General features: G+C 52.4%; 1 protein-coding gene across 1 annotated transcript in view; it reads right to left on the bottom strand.

The window, feature by feature from the left end:
* Positions 1-465: 465 nt before the first annotated feature.
* AMHR2 (anti-Mullerian hormone receptor type 2) overlaps positions 466-24509 on the bottom strand; it is a 1019001-nt gene continuing 994957 nt past the window's right edge. Inside the window, exon 11 of the mRNA XM_085650742.1 lies at positions 466-1252. Coding sequence (XP_085506868.1) covers positions 1067-1252 — 186 coding nt within the window. The 3' untranslated portion in view covers positions 466-1066. The remainder of the gene's footprint in view (positions 1253-24509) is intronic.

Here is a 24509-nt window from a genome sequence, read left to right as displayed (position 1 = left end):
TAACAGTCTTGATAATATGCAGCAGAGAATTCCAATAGAAGCCCATGTTCTGGTGTGAACATGGGCTTCTATGGGAATTCCCCAGGGCATATTATCAAGCCCTTTATCGCCGCTTCAGCTGCAGTTTTCTGACGCTAAAGCCGCGATAATTTTAACGCCGTTCCTTGATAATATGCCCCTCTATTTTATTTCATCAGCTTCTGTGTGCCTTCTCTCCAATTAAGGGGCATATTATCAAGAAACGGCGTTAAAATTATCGTCGCTTTAGCGGCAGAAACTGCCGCTAAAGCGGCGATAATGGGCTTGATAATATGCCCTGGAGAATTACCATAGAAGCCCATGTTCTGGTGTCAACATGGGCTTCTATTGGAACTCTCTGCGGCATATTATCAAGCCAATTATCTTCGTTTAGCGGCAGTTTTCTGCCGCTAAAGTGGCGATAATTTTAACGCCGTCCTTGATAATATGCCCCCAAGTTTCATACATGGCTCCATCACAGCCAGCTCTGCTCCTAATTGGTCTAGCTCCAGCAATTCAAAGCTTTTCATCCAGAAATGGGTAACATTAAAAATCTTCCTTAGTTAAAAGTAAGGGAGATAGATAGAGTGGGAGAGACATTTAAAGTAGATCAAAGACTGGGACTCAGTGAAATATTGAATCTAATCAGCAAATGAGCAGCAATATGCTGAGTTAACCATACCAAAGCACACTCAAGGACAGATCCGCTGCACAGGCAACACTTGATGGTTTTCTCTGGAACTGGCACATTGCCTATCTTTCTTTGCAAAGCAAGAGCGCACTGCCCAAACAGGTTCATTTCAATGGATGGAAATACAACCTAAGCCAAATAATAGGGTTTCAAGTAAAGCAAATAACAAAATGTACAACAGTGTGCAACCAGTGCAAGCACTTATTGAGATGAAACAGCCTTACATCAGTCTTTAGCTCTGTGTCCAACAACTGTGAACACTGATTGTGCTCTGTTAGTGAAACAGAGACGATAGACTTAGTCCAATCCCTGCTCTCTCTGGATCCTTGGTACTTCGAACTCTTCTGTGGCGGAGCCCTAAACTGTTGTCATATGGGGTTCCTCTGACAATAATGGAGTCCGAAATGGTTTGTCGCGACTCGGATTAGGGATGTTAAACGCCATTAGACTACGAAGCCGCTGTTCTGCACACATGGCGGTGAGACGTGCTTCAGCGTCAGGGTCCCAACAGTCCTCCAAAGTTTCCTTCAAGCTGCAATATATCTACAAGATAAAGGATGAAAAAGTCTTAGCAATGGCATACACATTTCCTGATGCAGTGGTTGGTGCAGACTTACAAAAAGGCAGGCTAGTTTGGGTATACAAGAGCTGAATAAGAACTTGTGAAGGGAGAGTGGCTTTTTCTAAGGCAAGAAAATCTTTATATTACTGCTCTTTCACATGTAAGAAGTCAGGAATTGAGCCAACTTCCTAGGAAATCATAACTGTGGATTTTACACCGGGGTGAAAGGAGGAGCTCTGTTGGTATTGAAGGGGTATGCAGCCCTTTGTGTATGGACAGAACACAGTATATTCAGGTTTAAGTGAGGCTGTGCCCTGCTCCTCCCTCCCATCCTGCCAGAGATGGCCTGGCCCATTGAGACACACCTAAGCTACCATTGTGTGGTTGTCTTGGAGGAATGCACAAAGTTCAACTGTCAAATAATCCCAGCCATGTAATCAGAGACAGGCTTCAGGTACCAAATGGCTAAAGCAAGAAAATGCTATCTATACGTGGCGTTTCCAGAATTGCAATTTAAAATCCAAGTTCACTATAAGTTTGGATTTAAATTGTGATTTAAGAGACACCAGACTTAAAAGTTTTACATTTTTCCCATTGGAAATTTCACTTATAAAATGTAATAGGGCAATCCCAATGGTATCCCATGGGAGGGATAGGCCTTACAGTAGTTGAAAACAAATGTGAGAGTTTTTTACTATCAGGGCACGTAAACCTTATAAGGACATGTCCTGCCTTTTAAATACATTGCACCCTGTCCTCTGGGTTATCTAGGGTCTACCTTAGGGGTGACTCTAAATGCATAAAATGGTAAGGTTTGGGCCTGGCAAAAGGTTTATTTGCCAGGTTGAAATGGCAGTGTAAACTGCACACACAGGCTCTGCAATAGCAGCCAGAGACATGGTTAGTGGTCGGTGGCACAATCAGTGCTGCAGGCCTACCAGAAGCATTTTATTTACAGACCTTGGACACATGTAGTGCATTTTACTATGGGTGTATAAGTAAATTAAATATGCCAATTGTGAATGTGCCAATATTACTATGTTTAGGGGAGAGAGCACAAGAACCTTAGCACTGATTAGCAATGGTAAAGTGTTCAGAGTCTTAATACTAGCAAAAACAAGGTCAGAAAAGTGGAGGAGGAAGGCAAAAAGTTGGGAGGGAAGGCTCTAAGGCTGTCAGGTCTAAAAAATATCATCTCCTACCACACAGCTTTGCACCAGGTCTTTGGTTATGTGGAACTTCGCCTCTCCAGTGGGCACTGATGGTATGCTGCTACCAATATTGCTGAACTCCGCTTGCTTGGCTTTTATGTCCTGCTGAACTCCACTTGCTTGGCTTTTATGTCCAGCTACTTGAGTCTCAGCTCATGGGCCATCGTACTCTCTTCCATGGCTAGCCTCTTCTCTTCTAAGTCTCTCTCAGCCTTCTCCTTCTCCAGATTGAGCTTCATCTCCTTTTCCCCATCCCCCATCTCCATTGAGGTCAGGCTCCTGGCAAAAACACTGCTACCGGCTCCCTTCTAGGCATCTTGGTCATCTGCTGGGGTTAAGGTGACCTCTTTCTGCAGCTCAGAACCCTGGTCTAGGTCCTCTCTATCCTCAACCTCTGCCAGTACTCCCTCCTCCTCATTGCCATCACCATCATCCTCTACTGATGTGGACAGCCACCTCTGCACCTCCTCAAAAGCTCTGAGCGCTACCTGGAGATCCAGTTTAGTAACCTTCCTGTCTGCTTTGAGCCCCCTCTGTTTGCGGAGTTTCAGTAGATCAGCCCTGCTGAGGACGCCAAAGATGCACAGCTCCATCTCCATAGCTGAGGGGAAAAAAGGTGGGGTGCTTAAGTTTAGAAAAGGGAGAAAACAGCCAACCAAAATCTAAGGAAGAATTTTTAAAAAGGTCATTCTGATGGTAAATTATTTATCTTGGATTTTTGTATAATACAAATCACTGTATGGTACTGCAGAAACACAAGCCCTGATCCACACCACTGAACACCAGTGTGAGAAATTTGGTTGCTGGTTGACTGGGGTATGAGGGCTAATCATGCAACATCTGCAATCCCTTGCAGGGTGAGTCACAAAAAGTCACTAAATTAACCTGTACTTAACCCTGCGCAGCTTGGCATAACAAGCAGTTAGACTTAACTTAGAGGCAATGTGTAAAGTATTTATGCAGCACAGAAACAGTAATAAAGTGAAAACACAACACATGAAACATCTCACACCAATTTAGAAAAATAGAGTACATTTTAATCAATTATTTGACACCAATACTACAAAAATCCAATCAGTAGAACCGGACTTATTAATTTTTAAAGGTTTTAGTAAAAATAGCACCTAAAAGATCAAAGTGCCAACCATGGACATTTCGTTGCGCAAGACCGAGTCAAAGTAAAAGAATATGTCCGACCGCGATGGAGCCTGGTTCTGATACAAGACGTGGATTGGGCCTGGTCAGCGCTTACCTTCGGACTGAGAAAAAAATTTGGAGAAAAAGTGTGAGAATGTAAAGTTCAGTGGGGCAAGTCTGCAATAGATTGTCTGAGGAGGATGCCTCGTCATCGGATGGTCTTGGGTCAAAGCCGCAGTCAAGATTTCTACGTTCAGGCTTTTTCTCTGAAATGGAAGTTGAAAATCTCCAGCGGAACGAGGCAGAGGGCTGTAGCAGGAGACAGTTCCACTAGACCAGATACACCTTTCGCGAATGACCGCTGAAAAGAATTTGTTGCTGCCGAGAAGAACGTAGAGGGAGAAGCTGCACTGTCAATCTGACTGGCAATGCACCTCGGGCCGATAGCTGAAAATGTTAATCCTGGTCTCCTCCTCGTTCTCAGAGAGGTTTTTGAACAAAACTCCTCAGTCTTAGGATCTGCCATCTGGGAACCTTAACCACAACCAAGGGTCAGGAACTGGTGGGACACCTGTTAGGGTTTTAGGACTCACTCAAGCTGGGTCCACGTCGGGGTTCGAAATTATGGGGGCCTTTTTGTGTCCCTGTGGCTCTGAAGAGGTGGTCAGCAAACCAGCCCTTGGAGTCACTCTGGTAGTCCTGGGTTCAGGTGATGATGCAGGACTCAACAGCAGGGCTGGAACTGCAGGTTCAAGACAGGCTCCAGGTGGTAAAGCAGTCCTTCCAGGTACAGCAAAGCAGTACTGCACAGAGCACAGCGGGCCACAGCAGCAGGCAGTCCTCTAAGAGTCCTTCCGCAGGTCCAGGAGTAAACCGAAGGGTGAGTCTGAAGTTCCTATATTTGTGCCCTTTTTTGGAAGGTGGGAGAAGTTTCTAGAAAGGTTATTTGAAGTGCATGGAATTTCATGACTCCCCTGTCCTGGCTTCAAGCCGGTTGCACTGACAATGTGGGCTTGTTAGGTAATTTGTGTGAAGGCAGAGCATACCCTAGTCATTTGCAAGTGGGGCTGTGCTCAGCTCCACCCTCCATCATCCTACCAGCTGATGGTCCATTGAGGCACACCTAACCCTCTATTGTGTGACTGTCTGGGAGGAATTTACAAAGTGGGTCAGCTACACACAGTCATGTGACCCAAGACAGGCTGCATGTACAAGAGAGTTATGGGCAGGAAAATACCACCTTTCTAAAAGTGGCATTTTCAAAATTATAATGAAAAATTAAACTTTACCAATAAAGATGATTTATCATTACAATTCCATAGATGCCAAACATGATATAGCAACCTGCTCCTATTTGGAAATTACAGCTTATTAAATCTAATAAGGAATCACCAATGTTATTCTATGGGTGGCGTAGGCCTCAAGTAGTGAAAAATGAATATAGGGGTTTTTCACTACCAGAACGCTTAAAACTTTCCCTATGGGCTACCTAGGGCCTACCTTAGGAGTGACATATGTAATAAAAGGGGAGTTTAAGGCTTGGCAAGGGGGTTTAAATGCCAAGTGGACATGGCAGTTTCAAATTGCATTCAGGTTGCAGTGGCAGGCCTGGGACATAGTGCTGCAGGCCCACCGGTAAGCATTTAATTCACAGACCCTGGGTATATGGTGTTCCACTCTACAAGGGAGTGCCAATCAACAAAGTTTAGGGGAGTGAGCATAAGCACTTTAGCGCTGGTTAGCAGAGGTAAAGTGCACAGTGCCAAGGCCAACCAAGATGAATTTCAGCACCAACAAATGGAGGTATGTAGGCAAAAAGCTTGGGGAAAGACCACTCTAAGGCTGACAGGTCTAACACATATTAACTCCTGCTCTACAGAATCCTCAAAAACAGCAAGCAATTTTACAGGGAATTTAGGACTTGTTATATAAGCAGGCCATAATTCCTGTACCTCAGGAGGAATGAGGAAAGGGATGGTATTCTATCATCTTGGTGGTGAAAAAGCCTTGGGGAAAATGCAGACGATCCTGGATCTCAAGAACCTTAACAGTTATTTCAGGAGCAGACCGGTTTCTTCAAATGATTCTTCCTTTAAAATGCTGTAATTTGCCTCTTTGGATCTGATAGACACATATCTACACATTCCTATCCACTAACAATTACACAGATGTTTACGCATCTGTGTTTGGAGGAGGCATTTTCAGTTTAGAGTATTCCCATTGTTCTAACCTTAGCCACTTGAGTTCTCACAAAGGTGTAGGCTCCACTGATCAGAAAGTTGCATGGCCAGATTTTCAATTTTTTCCTTACGATGAAGATCTATTAATTGGAGCATCTTCATTTTCAAAGACTCAGCAAGATGTTCAGAACGTCTGCAGTTTTCTCTGAGATAAGGGATTCCTTTTTTAAATGTCAAAATATCCAACCTCTTGCTTGCCCAGATACTGCAGTACATAGAGGAGATATTTTCAAAGAGAAGTGGCTAAGGTGTTGCTTTACAATCCAAGAAATGTGAAGTTAAAACAATGCCTGTCGTACCTGCCTAGAGAATAATTCTGCAAAAGCAAGGAGTTCAAGGAGAAATGGCTTCTTGTCTATCTACTATCCGTTGGTCACGTCTTAATCTGTACCTACCGGTCTAGCATCTGTTAAGACATTGGAGTGCTAGGTCTCGGGACTACAACAAGTACATTCCAGTAACATGGAGATTTAAACACAATCTGAACTGGTAGTTGAATCCAATGATTTTGGACAGGGGTGTTTCATTAATAGTACAAAATCCAAAGATTATTACGATGGATACCATCCTCAAGGGCTGGGAGACTCTAATTGAGAATCTTTCTGTCCAGGATCTCTGGTCCCAAATGTAAGTTCAAAAGTGCTTGAACTGGAGGGAACTGGAAATCATCTTCAATGTCCTCCAGGCGTTTCTACCATTTATTCAGAATCAGCCAGTAAAGATAAGAACAGACAACCATGTGACCCGGCCTTATGTGAACCATCAGGGTGGGACAAATGTTTGGGCCCTTGCTCTGCTGACAAAAGATGAGGAAATGGGCGGCATCCATTCTCCTCTCAATCAATCAATCAGGGGGTTTAAAGCGCACTACTCACCCGTGAGGGTCTCAAGGCGCTAGTGGCGGGAGGGGCGGGGGGTGCAGCTCCGATTCAGCTGAAGATCCAGGTTTTGAGGCTCTTCCTGAAGGTGTGCAGAGTGGGGGAGCATCTGATGTTGACTGGGAGGTTGTCTGTATGGAGACAATTCATTTTCAGAGGAGGCAAAATGTGCCTGAGGTCTAATTGAGCAGGATTTTTCTGTCTTTAACGTCGAGTCTCAGTCCTTTAATACCCCACCAGATCATTTAGAGGTTTGGTCGTTCCTAGACAGATATGTTTGCAACAGACCAGAATACATGCCTTCCCATATTCTGCTCCCTTATCTCGTCACAAAAAGCCTTGGCTCTGGATACAATTTCTGTACTTTTGACAAAGGTGCTGACTTGTGCCTTTCCTCCACTCCCCTTCCTTATCAGAGTGCTGAGGAAGATCATACAGGAGAATGCTCAAGTCCAATTGATAACTCCTTCCTGGCCTCAAAAAGACCCTGGATTCTATTAATTTTCAGGTTGGTAGTGCCCGACCCTTGAATCTTCCAGAGTTATCCCTATTGAAATTCAAGCTTAGGGTCTGGAAGTTAAAAGCAGGAGATTGATTGATCTAGGTTGTTCAGAGTAGGCAGCATGTTCAAATCTAGATGCCCTTCCAACCTAAACAATTATTCTAGAATTGGAAGGATTGTGAGCATTGGTGTGTCGCAAAGGGGTTAATTTCAGCCACTTGCCCAATTACATTAGGGTGCCGATCACGATCCGGTAAAAACCGGGTACGAACCGTCGGACGGAGCATAATCTCCGTCCGACGCGTACCCGGTCGTCAATTTATACAAACAAGGAATTACGATTCGCACGGGTACACCATCACCGTACGATTCGTAAAAAAGCCCGACCGAACAAAAAAACCCTACCAATGCCATCCGGGAAAGCGCCGACCTGACGTCGGGACGCTCGCAGCCAGCCATTCACGACCCAGGAATTACGATTCGCACCGACGTCATCCCGCACGGTGAATATTTTCCGGCACCCAAAAACTGCCGGGAAATCAGGACGACGCGAACAAGGACCACCAGTACGCGACGGACAGACAGGACGACGCGAACAAGGAGGACCAGTACGCGACGGACACACAGGACGACGCGACCAAGGAGGACCCGTACGCGACAGGACGACGCGATCAAGGAGGACCCGTACGCGACAGGACGACGCGATCAAGGAGTACCAGTACGCGACGGACAGACATGGACCCGAACCTACGAGTCATCCCTGCCCTCATAGCAGTCCACCTCCTCTACAGGTTACGACGCAGACGCCGCAGAAGGTCAGAATAACTAAGGGAGGGGGGAAAGTGGGGTGGGGTGGGGGTGGCAGGACCAGGGCAGGCCACAAAACAACCACATAAGTCACACACCACACATGGCCTGGACATACCTGACTCCCATGCCCTGGTCACCACGAGGGGGTGGGGGCGTGTCCTGATAAGCCAGCGACCGCCACAACGGAAGTCCGTCACCACGCGAACCGGCAACACAACCAGACAGGTACGCCCCGTACCCACGCCTGAAGAGCGTGGGTACGAGTCGTACCACGCCCACACACACGTCACCCCAACAATGGCGGGACGGATCGTACCCACGTGGCAAAGGCCTGGGTAAGGGCCGCACAAGCATCACATAGCGTGGGGACGGATATGTACGGACCCTACCCCCACCCCGTATGCAAGGAGCGTACCCCCCACCCCAACAGTGAAAGTACGACCCGTACCCCCACCCGCGTATGCAAGGAGCGTACCCCCACCCCAACAGTGTAAGTACGACCCGTACCCCCACCCGCGTATGCATGGAGTGTACCCCCCATGCCAACAGTGTAAGTACGACCCGTACCCCCACCCGCGTATGCATGGAGCGTACCCCCACCCCCAACAGTGTAAGTACGATCCGTACCCTCACCCGCGTATGCAAGGAGCGTACCCCACACCCCAACAGTGTAAGTACAACCCGTACCCTCATCCGCGTATGCAAGAAGCGTACCCCCCACCCCAACAGTGTAAGTACGACCCATACCCCCACCCGTGTATGCAAGGAGCGTACCCCCCACCCCAACAGTGTAAGTACGACCCGTACCCTCACCCGCGTATGCAAGGAGCGTACCCCCCACCCCAACAGTGTAAGTACGACCCGTACCCCCACCCGCGTATGCATGGAGCGTACCCCCATGCCAACAGTGTAAGTACGACCCGTACCCCCACCCGCGTATGCATGGAGCGTACCCCCACCCCAACAGTGTAAGTACGATCCGTACCCTCACCCGCGTATGCAAGGAGCGTACCCCACACCCCAACAGTGTAAGTACGACCCGTACCCTCACCCGCGTATGCAAGGAGCGTACCCCCCACCCCAACAGTGTAAGTATGACCCGTACCCCCACCCGCGTATGCAAGGAGCGTACCCCCCACCCCAACAGTGTAAGTACGACCCGTACCCTCACCCGCGTATGCAAGGAGCGTACCCCCCACCCCAACAGTGTAAGTACGACCCGTACCCCCACCCGCGTATGCATGGAGCGTACCCCCCATGCCAACAGTGTAAGTACGACTCGAACCCTCACCCACGGACGTACGGACCGTACCCCCACCCCCACCAGTGTAAGTACGACTCCTACCCCCACCCGCGGACTCACGGACCGTACCCCCACCCCAACAGTGTAAGTACGACCCGTACCCAAACCCGCGTATGCAAGGAGCGTACCCCCCACCCCAACAGTGTAAGTACGACCCGTACCCTCACCCGCGTATGCAAGGAGCCTACCCCCCACCCCAACAGTGTAAGTACGACCCGTACCCTCACCCGCGTATGCAAGGAGCGTACCCCCCACCCCAACAGTGTAAGTACGACCCGTACCCTCACCCGCGTATGCAAGGAGCGTACCCCCCACCCCAACAGTGTAAGTACGACCCGTACCCTCACCCGCGTATGCAAGGAGCGTACCCCACACCCCAACAGTGTAAGTACGACTCGAACCCTCACCTCCAATGCATGGAGCGTACCCCCACCGTGTATGTTCCAAGCGTACATATCCTGAAATAGGAGGTGTGTGTGCAGAGTCCACCCAGCAGTGCCCTGAGACAGGAGGGGTGGGTGTGGAGTCCTCCCAGCAGTGCTCTGAGACAGGAGGGGTGGGTGCCTATCACTAACAGCAGTGCCCTGAGCCAGGAGGGGTGGGTGTGGAGTCCTCCCAGCAGTGCCCTGAGACAGGAGGGGTGTGTGCCTATCACTCCCAGCAGTGCCCTGAGACAGGAGGGGTGTGTGCCTATCACTCCCAGCAGTGCCCTGAGACAGGAGGGGTGGGTGCCTATCACTCCCAGCAGTGCCCTGAGCCAGGAGGGGTGGGTGTGGAGTCCTCCCAGCAGTGCCCTGAGACAGGAGGGGTGGGTGCCTATCACTAACAGCAGTGCCCTGAGCCAGGAGGGGTGGGTGTGGAGTCCTCCCAGCAGTGCCCTGAGACAGGAGGGGTGTAACACATGTGTGTGAGGCCAGAATTATCCACATGCATACTGCCTACAAGGGAACATGTCCCCATGAACTCATGTCAACAGACTCCACACACAAGTACAGTGATCACCAAGGATGCCACGATTGTTGCAGGTGGAGACATGGCCCTGCATGCATGGCCAAAGTAGAAGGGCTCCGTCACACACACAGCTCATGTAGACACAGCTCTGCGCTAAACATTGGGAACACCCTGCAGGGAAGAAAGCTGGGTACACAGAGGAAGGAATACACCCTGGGACAAGTGCACCATGCAGTAACTGCTTACATGAACAAAGAAAGTTAGCCAACACCTTGTGATGGCACACAGATCCCAGGGTCCCCCCAATGAGCAGCACACTACTACATATCCCACACACCCAAACCCTTAAACACCACCCAAAACCATGTAGCAGCCCCACCAACACCAATACCAGCATAGCAGTAGTGTGATAATGAAAACAAAATTAAGCTTTATTCAGCATGAGCACAATGTCCGTGGATCGCAGGCAGTTCAATATTCACAAAGCCCATAGGGCAGTCAATGATTCCCAGCTGGATGGGGGACACAGTGGGATGCGTGTCCCCTACCTTGCCTGCAAAGTCAAATGGCATCGTCTTCCACACTGGTGAGGGCATCAGGGGGTGGGGGAAGCACCAGGCACCGCAGGGACATCAGGGCAAAGGGGCGGCGTTGTGGGTGCAGGGATGGAGGACTCCACCACAGGGGGTGGGTCAGTGCCAAAGGCGGAGGCCAGGATGGCACTACACACCTTTGCAAGGTCCTCCAGGGAGTCCCCTGCACCCGAAGGGACCTCAGGCCCCAAGGAGGGGGGGGGTCAGAGGGATGGGTCGCAGCGCCACCGGGGGAGGGTGGAGACAGGGGGGGAGACTCAACCACCCTGACCGAGGACTTCCTTGACCGCTTGCGTGGTGGTGTAACTGTGGGGCTCAGGGACAGAGCGGCCATGAAGGAGTCCTTGGGGGAGATGTGGCCAGGAGAGCTGAGGGGAGGGGATTTGGAGGGAGTGGACTGGGTGGAATGCGGACTCCCACTATGGCTGCGTGTCACACGTTTGCCCCCCGACCCAGTGGGTGTGCCTACCTCACCCTGTGTGTGCGTGTCAGGAGGAGTGCGGTGGACCTTCCCTGCTGGTGTGGTGCCTGTGTCTGTTGATGTGGGTGCATGCCGACGTCTGGGTGTACGTGGGACAGGCATGGGAGTGGGAAGTGTGGATGGGGCAGGGGTAGGTGGGGGGAGGTCGCGCTGCAGGAGACCCACTGCTGCAGTCAGTGTGGAGTCTATGGACCTCAGCAAGTTGCGTTGGTCAGCCTGCGATGAATGAATGCCCTCCAAGAATGCCTCGATGTTGGTGAGGGTTTTGCCGTGGGCATGGAGGACATTAAGGATCGCAGCCTGACCAACCTGCAGTTGCCGCTGGATGTCCACAGACTCTGCATTGGCGGCAGCAGTGGAGACAGGGGCAGGGGGTGCGGTGCCTGGCAGGAAGGAGACATGCTGTGACCGGGCACGCTGGGAAGGGACACGAGCAAGTGGGAGGCGGCTGATGGGAACTGAGGGGGCGGTGCGAGGTGTTGTTCCGCTGTCAGCTGCTGGTGCAGCCACCGCCCACTCGGAGACCTCCTCCTCGGACCTGTCAGCTTCGTATTCTGACGTGCCAGTCGACAGGTCCTCGGCCGCACTATCCTCCACCTCTGTCCCACTCGGTGTGCCAGCCCCGATGTCACGGCTGGCACTGGTGCTCGGTCCCTCCGCCTTGCCTGTGTCCATGTCTCCCTCTGTGTCCCCCGACGATGCTGTGGGCAGGGTGGAGAGACAGAAATTAATCAGACAGCTGTACACATCAGTCACATGAGTCCAATCTACATAGGTAACATTGCATAGCCTGAAAAGGAAGATCCCTAACATCTACTAAACAAGGTACCGATGTAGGGCATGAAACACACAGTTGGTTGAGCCACCATGCCACTGAAACACCATGGAGAGCATGAGACAATAGCTCAAGACAGGAAACGTAGTCTGACATAGCACCCAGGCCCTGGGGACAATCCAGCACTGCATCTGCACCACACAGCGTCGGTGAAAATACCGATGACCAGGGACCATATCCACGAACTTGAGACACATGCTGCATAGGTAATGCTGGAAACATGCCCAACATGACTCGGTCACTGCACCTTGCGTGTGTGTCCAGACAAACATCACACACTGCCCAGACCCAGCAAGTAGAAATCAGGATTTTACATATAGGCATTGCCCGCCCCAACCAACCCCTACACGAGGCAAATTGTTGAGACACAGGTGGCACCAACATCTCATAGTCTGGGTGATAAACACAGGGGCAGGCAAAATGCAAGATTGGACGCCAAACAGCCAAGGTGCACCTGTACAAATAATGAGGTACCAGTGCCCATCCTCAGATGAGTATAACAAGACACACAGGCACTGGCAACTGTGAGTATGAAGAAGGACAATCAGGTCAGGCTGCACAGTGGACACCTGTACAAAATAGCACGTCTATAGACATGGTGCCAGGGGACAATGGCACAGAGCACAACCTACGCTGTAGACACTGAGAGTGTCCACGTTTATGATGACACACACCACTGAGGAAAAGGTGCTCCAGGGGACAGTAGTGGGCACGCAACTACATGCTACTGAATGGTAATGACTGCAACACACGCCACCATCCCTGCACTATGCGTATCGCACACTCATGCACATCATGTCACAGGCCACTACATAGGACATGCGCGCTGTAAGGCATGACACATGAGAGACCAACTCCCATGTCTGGAGTCAGCATCAGTGCCAACTGACATGGAACCCACATGCAGTGAACTTGACAGGGCACAGCCAAGGTCCAAAAAGCTGTTACACACCACCCCCACACATGATGCTACAGGCATTGTTCTCGTGGACAAAGCACCAGCCTACATTACCTTGTGAAGGAGTGACCACACACAGACCAGGGAACACATTGCAAGGAGGGGAAGGGTGGCAGGGGCGCAGCGCTATACTGGGGCAAACAGGATCTGCACAGCACCTTTAAACCCTGCCAGTGAATTAATGCTACCGTGCCCTTACAAATGCCGGTGACACACAACAAACGCACATGTACCTACCCCCTTCCGGCTGCTGCATCGCCTGTAAGCGCCTCTCCAGGTCTGGAAAGACCACCGGCAGCACACGCCTGTGGAGGTGGCTCAGACGGCGGCGGCCGCGGTTCTTGTGGCTCTCAGGTGAGTCCCCCAGCAGGAGCCGTGCAATCCTCCGCGTCCAGCACCGGATATCCTGCCAGCGTTTCCTCACCTGGGGCAGGCTCCGCCTCCGACCATCCACACCCCTCACGGCACTGACGGCGGTCAGCCAGATCTGCTCCTTGGCAGTGGCGCCTACCTGTGAGGAAGAACAAGTGACACCACATCAATACACCAGCCACATGTCACAGAGAGACATATGAGAACAAATTAGCTGGTTACAACAAGGCATGTCATGCAGCCAACGCATTGCACCTTTGTCATAGGGACATCATCCCCTGGTGAGGGAAAAAGCTGTACGTGCCATAGTGGGTACACAGGTGGAATGATGGCAATGTCACAATCAGTGATCAAGGCTCACACTGTGCATCACACCCACCCCTCCTGTCTCAGGGCACTGCTGGGAGGACTCCACACCCACCCCTCCTGTCTCAGGGCACTGCTGGGAGGACTCCACACCCACCCCTCCTGTCTCAGGGCACTGCTGGGAGTGATAGGCACACACCCCTCCTGTCTCAGGGCACTGCTGGGAGGACTCCACACCCACCCCTCCTGGCTCAGGGCACTGCTGGGAGTGATAGGCACACACCCCTCCTGTCTCAGGGCACTGCTGGGAGGACTCCACACCCACCCCTCCTGTCTCAGGGCACTGCTGGGAGGACTCCAAACCCACCCCTCCTGTCTCAGGGCACTGCTGGGAGACATCAGGCATCCCCCCCCTGGGACCCCCCCTACAGTACATGGCATGTGTGTCACACCAGGACACAATGCCAGAAGTCACAGTCACAACATAGGGACAGTCTGTGCCAGTGGCCTATGCACTCACCTGATACCCTGGTCGCCCATACAGCATGGAGTACTGTGGGAGGATCACATCCAGCAGAGCCATGTTCTCCTCCAGGGTGAATGGCTGTGTCCTCTCCACAGCCCTTGCCATGGTTCCAGGGAATCAGTAGCAGCAGCTGGGTCGACTAATGCAAAGATGTGCAGGCAAGTACTCCCTCATGGGACCTGGCTGCCTTATATCTGCCTTTCTGCCCTGTCTCATGCACAGGAGTACAGAGTTATTGGTCACTCACATTTGCATCCTATGTTTCCACCAATCCCTTCAAACCTAGCAGTCTGTGGGTTCTCTATCGGTTTCATTCTCCTGCATGATGTCAGACCCACAAACACATTGCAACAATGTAGAAGAATTCCAACTGACTTCTGCTGTGCACCTTCCAGAACAATTTCGAAATTTGAACTTGGTCTCCATGACAACCAGCATGCATGTAGGCCTTAATACTTGTCCCCTATGCAATTTGGAGCATCACACACAGGTACGGTGCGTTTCGGGGCCCTAGGGCACCCCAAATGCGTTGCAACGGCCCGTACACGCATGCCTACGTTCACTATCAGTATGGGTGTCCTCGCGTATGCGTATTCGTAGTGGTACGGCCCGTACACACGCATGTACGCTCACTATCACTACGAGTACGCATACGCGTGCAGACCCATAGTGATAGTGAGCGTAGATGCGTGTGTGCGGCCCGTACCACTACGAGTACGCATACGCGAGGACACACATTGTGATAGGGCCGTACACACGCATCTACGCTCACTATCACTATGGGTCTGCACGCGTATGCGTACTCGTAGTGGTACGGACCGTACACACGCATCTACGCTCACTATCACTATGGGTCTGCACGCGTATGCGTACTCGTAGTGGTACGGACCGTACACACGCATCTACGCTCACTATCACTATGGGTCTGCACGCGTATGCGTACTCGTAGTGGTACGGACCGTACACACGCATCTACGCTCACTATCACTATGGGTCTGCACGCGTATGCGTACTCGTAGTGGTACGGACCGTACACACGCATCTACGCTCACTATCACTATGGGTCTGCACGCGTATGCGTACTCGTAGTGGTACGGACCGTACACACGCCTCTACGCTCACTTTCACTATGGGTCTGCACGCGTATGCGTACTCGTAGTGGTACGGACCGTACAAATGCCTGTACGCTCGCCATCACGATGGGTACACATACGGCAGCACTCCCACAGTGATTTGGGAACGTACACAGGCCCTCTTAGCAGCAGTACGGCGGTTTTTACACATCACAGTGGTGATAGGCGACATACAGGTAGGAATAGGGCGGACATACTTGTCCATGGATGGACATACTTGTCCATGGATGGACATACTTGTCCAGGAATGGACATCAAGGCATCGTCTGTGCATTACTACATGTGTGGGGCACAGGTGTGACAGGCTGTGATGTGGAACATGACTCCTGAGTGGAGAAGGCACCAGATGTATGATGAGATGTGTATAGGTGTACTGTGTGACGGTGCAATGTGTGCCAGCCATGCCCTTGACTCCTTTGACATGTGTGCATGTCGTACTGCACACTTGGGGTAAGCGTCACTGGCATGGCACGGACACCAACACACGGAAGTGTCCCATGATGCCCGGTACAGGGGTTATGACACCTGACTTGTCACTACCCACAGTGCACAATGTGACTATGTCATTTATGTGTGGGGGATTTACATCAGGTTGATGTTGTAGCACCCTCATAAGCTGCAGCCGTAGCAGCAACCAACATGTGTCTGTGTGTAGATTGTCATTGCACACTGTTCCGCACACCATGCCACATGTGGTATCGGATGTGAGGTGCACATGTATGCATGGGACACGGAGTAGCGTGACAAGGCCATGTCTGCATCCTCACAAGGAATGTGTGGTGAGTCATGACATGTGCACCTTCATGGCAAGGTGTGTGGGCTGTCCTAGTGTAATGTCATGTGACCTGTGGCTCCAGTGTTCCGCTACCAGTCTCTGCAATCGGCATCCTACTTCTGCTGATGTGTGGGTGTATGTCACTCCTGTCTTGCGTCTGGCTGTTCACTTGCACTGGGACACAGCTATTCCCATGGCGTGGCATGGGGAGGTTCTCAATCTCCGTGTGTAGCTGGGTCTTGGAAGGAGTGCCACCTTGCATCCATACGTGTGCTGGCCATGTAGCACATACCTGACTCCCTATGTAGCATGTGTGTATTGCCAGATTAACATGTGCTCAGTAGACATGAGTTGTTGTCGTGGTGCACTCACTCTTCCTTGTCACTTCCAAATTACTGCAGAGCGCCGCCTCTTGCCCGAATAATTCCAGACTTGGCTGCCATGCAGGAGAATGACAGCATCCGGCTCTACCGCTTCACCCAACCGTTGATTCTGGAGTTGACGGCGAGACTGGCACCACACCTGCAACCGCTGCACAGGTATCCTACGGCACTGACACCCCAGCTGAAGGTAATGGCTGCCCTACATTTTCTTGCCACGGGTACCTTTCAAAATACCATAGCTCATGTTGGTGGCATGTCCCAGAGCATGTTCAGCGGTGTGCTGCATGATTTCTTGGAGGCCATGTTGATTCACCTGGATGACTTCATCAAGTTCCCAACCCCTGAACAGATGACTGAGGTCAAGCGTGGATTCTATGCCTTGGGAGGGATGCCCCATGTCATTGGGTCCATAGATGGGACACATGTAGTTTTGGTACCACCACACGCACGGGAGGTGGCGTACCGCAATCGGAAGCACTACCACTCCATCAATGCCCTTGTGGTGTGTCTCTCCAACATGGTGATTTCACATGTCTGTGCTCGTTTTCCAGGATCAGCACACGATGCCTACATCATGAGGCGTAGCGGGATGCCTGATATGATGATGCAGCTGCGCAACGAACGGGCATGTGTTGTAGGTGGGTACAGTCTGTCTGTCTTCTATTCTGTATCGCCTACCAGCACGACCGCTTCACCACTTCTAACGATGACCATGTGCTTCCCATGTAGGGGACGCTGGCTATCCCAACATGCCATGGCTGATCACACCTCTCCGCAACCCCATCACGCCGGCACAGCTCCGCTACAACACCGCCCATGGCCGGACAAGGCGAGTGATAGAGAGGACGTTTGGCATGCTGAAGAGCCGATTCCGGTGCCTCCACAAGACCGGCGGTGCACTCCCTTATGCCCCGGCAAAGGTCTGCAAGATCTTCATGGTCTGCTGCATGCTGCACAACATGGCAGTTGAAAGAGCTGTGCCACTCATCCTGAATCAACATGACGAGGACCATCCACCCGTGGAGGACGAAGGGCTTGGCAATGGGGCTAGTGATGTGGAGGATGTGGAGCCGCAAGAGGACATCCGGACTCGGCTCATACGCGACTTCTTTGCTTAGTGGTGAGTACCAGTGTCTGAGTGTGCACGCATTGGTCCCCGTGTGGCATGCGTTGTGATGTGTGTCTCCACCTACATGTATGGCACGTGACTCAGAGGTGTGTGTGGGTGTGTCACTGGAGTGATGGTGCCAGTGATGGTAGTATTTCCCCAGTCATTATAATGACCTAGCATGTTGTCATCCATACATGTGTCGAGTAAATGCACATGCAAGTGGCTGTGCTTTTTGTGGCTGACTTCTTGTGTGTCTCTCTTCCCCAGGTACCTGCACATGCCGTCTGCTGGTTGCATTGTTGTGGCACTGCTATTCATCATGGACATGACATCGTGGGCTGACTCAGCGTTACAGGCACGGACACGTTTGGAAGTCTCCATGGGGTAAGGGATGCATCTGGGGTGTATTGGGTGTGGCAGTTGTTCACGATGTATGCACACTGCCCCTGTCGATGTGTTGTTCCTCTGCAGCCATGTCGCATCCCCATGGGACACGACATGCAGCTGTGTACACCTGAATAGATGGTCTGCCTGGTTGACAGGCATCAGTGATGGGATAGGGGATTGTGATGATGGCATCAATGTGTGTGACACTGCCCTCGGCCACATACGGTTAGCATTGGCTGGACATGGTGTGGGACTTCGACATCAGCGGATCTATGGTGTATGGCAGGCTCTCCGTGTGCAGCTGTGGGTATTTAGCTGTTAGCCGACGCTTGTGTGCCACTTCCATGGCAAACACGCATGTGTGCTGCAGAAGGGGGGTGCCAGTGTTGGACCCACATGTTACTCCACATGATGTGTTCATGTGTACTTCGAGTGGCCTCTGCAATCCCGAATACATGTCTAATAAAGGTGTCCCTATGCCTCCAAGGTGCCTCTTCTCAGTCAATGCTGGTGTGTTGCCACGGTGCATCCTGCATGTCTGGCATGGTATTCCCTGATTGTGGCTATGTGTCAATGTGTCGAGTTGCAAGATGCAACCTGTGTGTGTGGGCTGAGACTGTGTATTGGGCATGATGTCCATGACTGTGTTGGTATTGTGACATGTGCCATCCCCATGCATCCAACGTTGGCCAGGCCCCCATTCTCGGCATCCACCGGACTCCGGCTTGCAGGACATGGTTCTGCCACCTGTCTACACATGCCTGGGTGCCCCCCAGGACACTGGACTGGATCCCTGACCACTGCGCATGACAGTTGCTGTACTCAATGTGTGTGTCAGCACGGTTGTTCGGCAACCCCCTCAGCTGGTTGGGCCCATCACGGGTGTGTATGGTGCTCCATGTCTGTCTTGCCTAATACACTGTGACCCATGTGTCCTGTGCCAGACTCAGGCCCCAGGGTGTGGATGGTTGAAGACAAAAGATGACTCAGGCATGTTTAGTCTTTACAAGACACATGTTAGTTAATAATGCTACCAGCAGGCATCTACTCATCATAGTGTGATTTATTAGTGGGGGGGGGGGGGGGGGCAAAGTAAGGCTCTTTCCGGGATGTTTGAATCCAAAGTTCAGTAGGGGAGTTGGGGTCCTTGCCATTGGAAATCCTCAGAGTCCATGCCACAGTCTTTGTCAACATTGGTCAGCCAGTGACCAGCAGGGTCATGTGGCAGAGAATGTCTCTTGATGCTGTGATGCTGTTGCTCCAGTGGGCCAGGTGCCAGGCCAGGTGTCCTGGGAGATGGTGATGTAGCAGCCACCCTCACGGTCCTTTCCGTGGACGACCCGGCCTCCTGCGGGGAACCTCAGCAGCAGGCCGTGACGACGTCTGGGATGCTCCGTCGGATGTTTCCTCCTCCTCCTCCTGATCCCTCCCTGTGGGTGGTGATGTTCTCCGCCTTCTGGCACAGGGAGGGTCGGCCATGGTGTCGGCCATCCGACGGAGTGTAGCGTGAATCCCCTGGAATGCCGTCACTTGCTCAGCCTGTCTGTCCTCCATCCTCCGTTGGTGTTGCAGTTGACAGGCATGTTGCTGGGCCTGCTGGGTCTTTATCTCATCGAGGCTCCCCTTGATCTCATTGAGGGTGGACACAACCTGGGCCATGCCCGTGGTGTCCTCCCGGTATGTGTCCAGGATGTTACGGACATGGGACAATGCGGGATCCCCAGCCAACTGGTCAGGCTCGCGCCTCCGCCGTCCTCCACTCCCACCACCCCTGCCCACTTGCGCCTGGCCTGCCCTTGTGGGCACATGGGGTCTCCGGGACCCCTGAGGGGTGGCATTGGCGTTGTCGCCTGCCTCCTCCTGGGTGCCCGGGACACCGTGTCCCTCCTGGCCAGCCTGGCTGCATTGTGGTGTTGGGGCAGGGATCCTGGGTGTCTCCTGGGATGTGGCAGGAGTGGGGGTGGTGGTTGGCACAGTTGTACCTGACGCAGGTGCTGCAGGTGGTTGGACACCAGAGGGGCCAGGTTGGTCGGGTCGTCCGCAGAGTGGTGAGAGTGGTCGCTGCCGGTGGGATCGGGCTCCTGCAGATCCAGGTCCTGTGAGTGTTCCCCCCCAGTGTTGGGGGGTGCACCACGACGTTGACCTGTGTGTGAGAGAGACAATGTTAATTTTTGTCCATGCAACATCCATGTTTCATCATTTTCAAAGTTGGCACATTTCCTCTTGGAATTAGGATTGGTCTTGCATTCCACTCACAGTGCACTTGTGCATGGGTGTGTCCCTTGGGCACCACTTTGGCCCCTTTAACTATGTGTGGCACAGTCTTACTTGCTGCGTCAAGTGTGACTGCAGTCAGCAGTGGAGTGGGCAGGTGTGGCGAGCCATGCACTGTACATGTGCACATGGAGTGGATCCACACACTTATATGATCCAGGTAGCTGTCCTTGTGCTCGTGAACAGGTTGTGACATGGCCATGTGTTTTGCCATGGTGAAGAGGGGGGCTTCTGGCACTGGCCACCCTTGTCTACATGCACGCAGTCTACCTGCTGACGAGCAGACATTCACACACGCAACACGGCTGATTGGCTCTCCCTGTGTCTCGCTCCCTCTGTGTCCCCCTCTCCCTCCCTCTGTGTCCCCCTCTCCCTCCATCTCTGTCCCCCTCTCCCTCCATCTCTGTCCCCCTCTCCCTCCCTCTCTGTCCCCCTCTCCCTCCATCTCTGTCCCCCTCTCCCTCCATCTCTGTCCCCCTCTCCCTCCATCTCTGTCCCCCTCTCCCTCCCTCTCAGTCCCCCTCTCCCTCCCTCCGTGTGTCAGCCTCCTCCCTCTGTCCGTCTCCCTCCCTCTCTGTCCCCCTCTCCCTCCCTCCGTGTGTCACCCTCTGTCACCTCGGCCCAGCTTCCTGGGCACACACTGTTAGCAGATCTTTGATTGGCCCTTGGATTGTTGATGTGAGTTTGTTTCTGATCTCCAGGCACCCATTGGGTGTAGTGTCTGTGTCTGTGCGCTGCTGCTGTGGTGGTGTGTGCTGCCACTCTTTCACAATGTTGGCTGTTCATTAGCTGCTGTCATGTGCAAAACAGTGCCTTCACCCCCATGTGTTGATGCAAGGCGTCCGCCATTTGCTGGCAAGTCATTCCTGTGTTGGGACACACTGTTTGTCTGGCTGTGACCTAGGCCATATGGGTAGAGTGAATTGTTGTCTGCTTCTGAGTTGCACTATGTGCTTTTTTGGGCCCAGCCTCCCGCCATCCGGGTTACCGTGTCATGTGTTGTTGTCTTCTGTGGCCTGTGACTTGACATTGTCCAGCTGGGTGCATGGGGCATGGTGGCAGCAGTGGCATGTGCGTGCTCATGGAGTGTGGTTGAGTCATGCGATGGCTTGTGGTGGTTGCGTGCCTGTTGGTGATTTTGGTTGTGGATGCCGTTCCCCCCTTGTGAGGTGCGTTGTTTGTGTACTCACCCGGGTCTCGGAGTCCTTCTAATCCTTCGACTGCCTCCACCGGCAGTATGGCCATCACCCTCTCCTCCCAGGGATGGTACTGTACGGGTCTGCGGGAGGGCCCTCCTCCGGTGGCGTTGGCCTGGTCGTGTTCATCCTGCCTCTTGGCTCGGACCCTCCTCCGCAGATCGTACCACCTGTTCTGGCATTCCTGCTTGGTCCGTCTGGTGTCCGCAACAGCATTCACAGCATCGACGATGGTCTGCCACATGGCAGTTTTTGCTGCCAGGCTGGTGCTTCTGACCAATGTTCCAAAGATCTGTGGCTCGACTCTGAGGATTTGATCAACAAGGACCTCCAATTCTCGGTTACTGAACTTTGGATTCTTGGTGGTGGGCATGGTGAGGGGTGTGGGTGGGGATGGTGGGGGGGGGGTGTGTGGATGTTGGGGGGTGTGTGGATGGTTGTGTGTGTGTGTGTGTGAATGTGATGAGGGGGTGTTTGTGAGGGTGGTTGTGTGAAGGTGTGCAAGTGTAAGGTGTGGTGTAGCTTGTAGTGTGGTTCTGTGGTGTCTGGCAGCAGTGAGTCTGTTGCAAAGGCTCATGGTTTGTGTGTGTGGGCCCTTTTTATTGGTCCATTGGTGGGTGTGGCTGTGTTTGAATCTTGGGTGGGTTGGTTATAAGGAGTGGTGGTGTATTTGGCCTCTGTTTGTTTTTGGCAGTTGCAGGTCAGTGAATGTGTTGTTTTAGTGTTTGTTGGACATGTTTAGTGGCTTTGTGCCATTCGAATGGTGTATTCTTGTGTTGTTTTGTTTTGTCCTGGTTGTGTACGTGCGTTTTGAGCGTGTGTACGGTGTGTACATGGGCCATTTGGTTGTACGGTGCTGTCCTTGTGTGTGGGTTGGTACGACTCGTACATGCGGTGGTGATGTTGGGGCCTGGGGTGCGCTCCGTACTTAGGAGGTTGTGTTGGGGGTAGGACCGGAACGTACTGGGGTGTACATAGACGGTGGTACGACACGTACTGGGGTGTGGGTACACGGGGGTACGACACGTACTGGGGTGGGGGTACACGGGGGTACGACACGTACTGGGGTGGGGGTAGGACTGGAACGTACTGGGGTGTACATAGACGGTGGTACGACACGTACTGGGGTGGGGGTAGGACTGGAACGTACTGGGGTGTACATAGACGGTGGTACGACACGTACTGGGGTGGGGGTAGGACTGGAACGTACTGGGGTGTACATAGACGGTGGCACGACACGTACTGGGGTGGGGGTACACGGGGGTACGACACGTACTGGGGTGGGGGTACGACTGGAACGTACTGGGGTGTACATAGACGGTGGTACTACACGTACTGGGGTGGGGGTAGGACTGGAACGTACTGGGGTGTACATAGACGGTGGTACGACACGTACTGGGGTGGGGGTAGGACTGGAACGTACTGGGGTGTACATAGACGGTGGCACGACACGTACTGGGGTGTGGGTACACGGGGGTACGACACGTACTGGGGTGGGGGTACGACTGGAACGTACTGGGGTGTACATAGACGGTGGTACGACACGTACTGGGGTGGGGGTAGGACTGGAACGTACTGGGGTGTACATAGACTGTGGTACGACACGTACTGGGGTGGGGGTAGGACTGGAACGTACTGGGGTGTACATAGACGGTGGTACGACACGTACTGGGGTGGGGGTACACGGGGGTATGACACGTACAGGTGTGGGGGTAGGACTCGGACGTACTGGGGTGTACCTAGACGGGTGGGGGTGTACATACACGGGGGGTACGTGTCGGACGTACGGGGGCTGGGGGGAGTGTTGGGCGCGTATGCGGGCACATGTCTCCATGGTTGCTGTAGGAGTTCGGTGCGGACGGTGTTTTTTCCATACGGTTGTAACCTCGGACGCACGGGATGGATCGTGATTCCTCGGTCGGACTTGACTTTTCACGTTTGTACGGTAAATCGTCCGAGGACGTGTCGGACACATTTTCCGACCCGAGGACGTGTGGGGAAATATTCCCAATGCGGTTCGTATGGACTTTTTACCATGCGAATCGTGATTGCCAGTTCGTACGGCACTTGTACGATTCGTACGGTAAAAAGACAGGATACGAGTCGCACGGGGGAATTTTTTACCGGATCGTGATCGGCACCTAAGTTTAGACTGCATTAAAGATAGGCTTCTAGTGGGTTTGGCTATTTCCACTATTTCTAGTCAATGGGCTGGCATCAGTGTGGGTTTATTAAGACGAGGTGTTTGGTACCAAACACTTTGAGGTACAGTGAAATCATCATGTGGCTGGGGAACTCGCAATGATGAGTGTCCAGCCCATACTCGTTATGGCTTCCCTGTGCACATGCAATATCTAAGGGTGAATTTAGATATCACCAAGACAAATCTACTCTCGTAAATGTGCCCTCACATGGATATAGTGCCCCCTTGCCTTAGTGCTGTAAGGCCTGCCGGAGGGGTGTCTTATGTATGCTACATGTAGTGCTGGCAGTCATGGCACACAGGGATGTGTGCCATGTCGATTCTTTGGTTTTCTCTGCATGTCAACTCTTTGGTCTTCTCTGTACCAAGACACGCAGGCTGCATTGGCAGTTTGCATGAGCTTGGTGAGGGGTCCCCTAGAGTGGCAAATCTGTGCTGCAGCCCATAGGGATCCTCTTTAGTTCCAAGGCCCTAGGTACCAGGGGTGCCATATACTAGGGCCTTCCAGGAATCCTAAAGGGGTGCCAATTGTGGAACAATCATACACTTTAGGGAAAGAACACTGATACTGGAGACCTGGTTAGCAGAAACCCGGTACAATCTCAGTCAAAGTTGCACCAGATACCAGGCAAAAAGTGGGAGGTAACCATGTCAAAAGGGGCATTTTCCTACA

This window comes from Triturus cristatus, chromosome 4_1 (genome assembly GCF_964204655.1).
Source record: "Triturus cristatus chromosome 4_1, aTriCri1.1, whole genome shotgun sequence".
Taxonomy (NCBI): Eukaryota; Metazoa; Chordata; class Amphibia; order Caudata; family Salamandridae; genus Triturus; species Triturus cristatus.
Note: the sequence above shows the minus strand (reverse complement) of the source record. Positions and strands in the feature narration are given on the sequence as shown.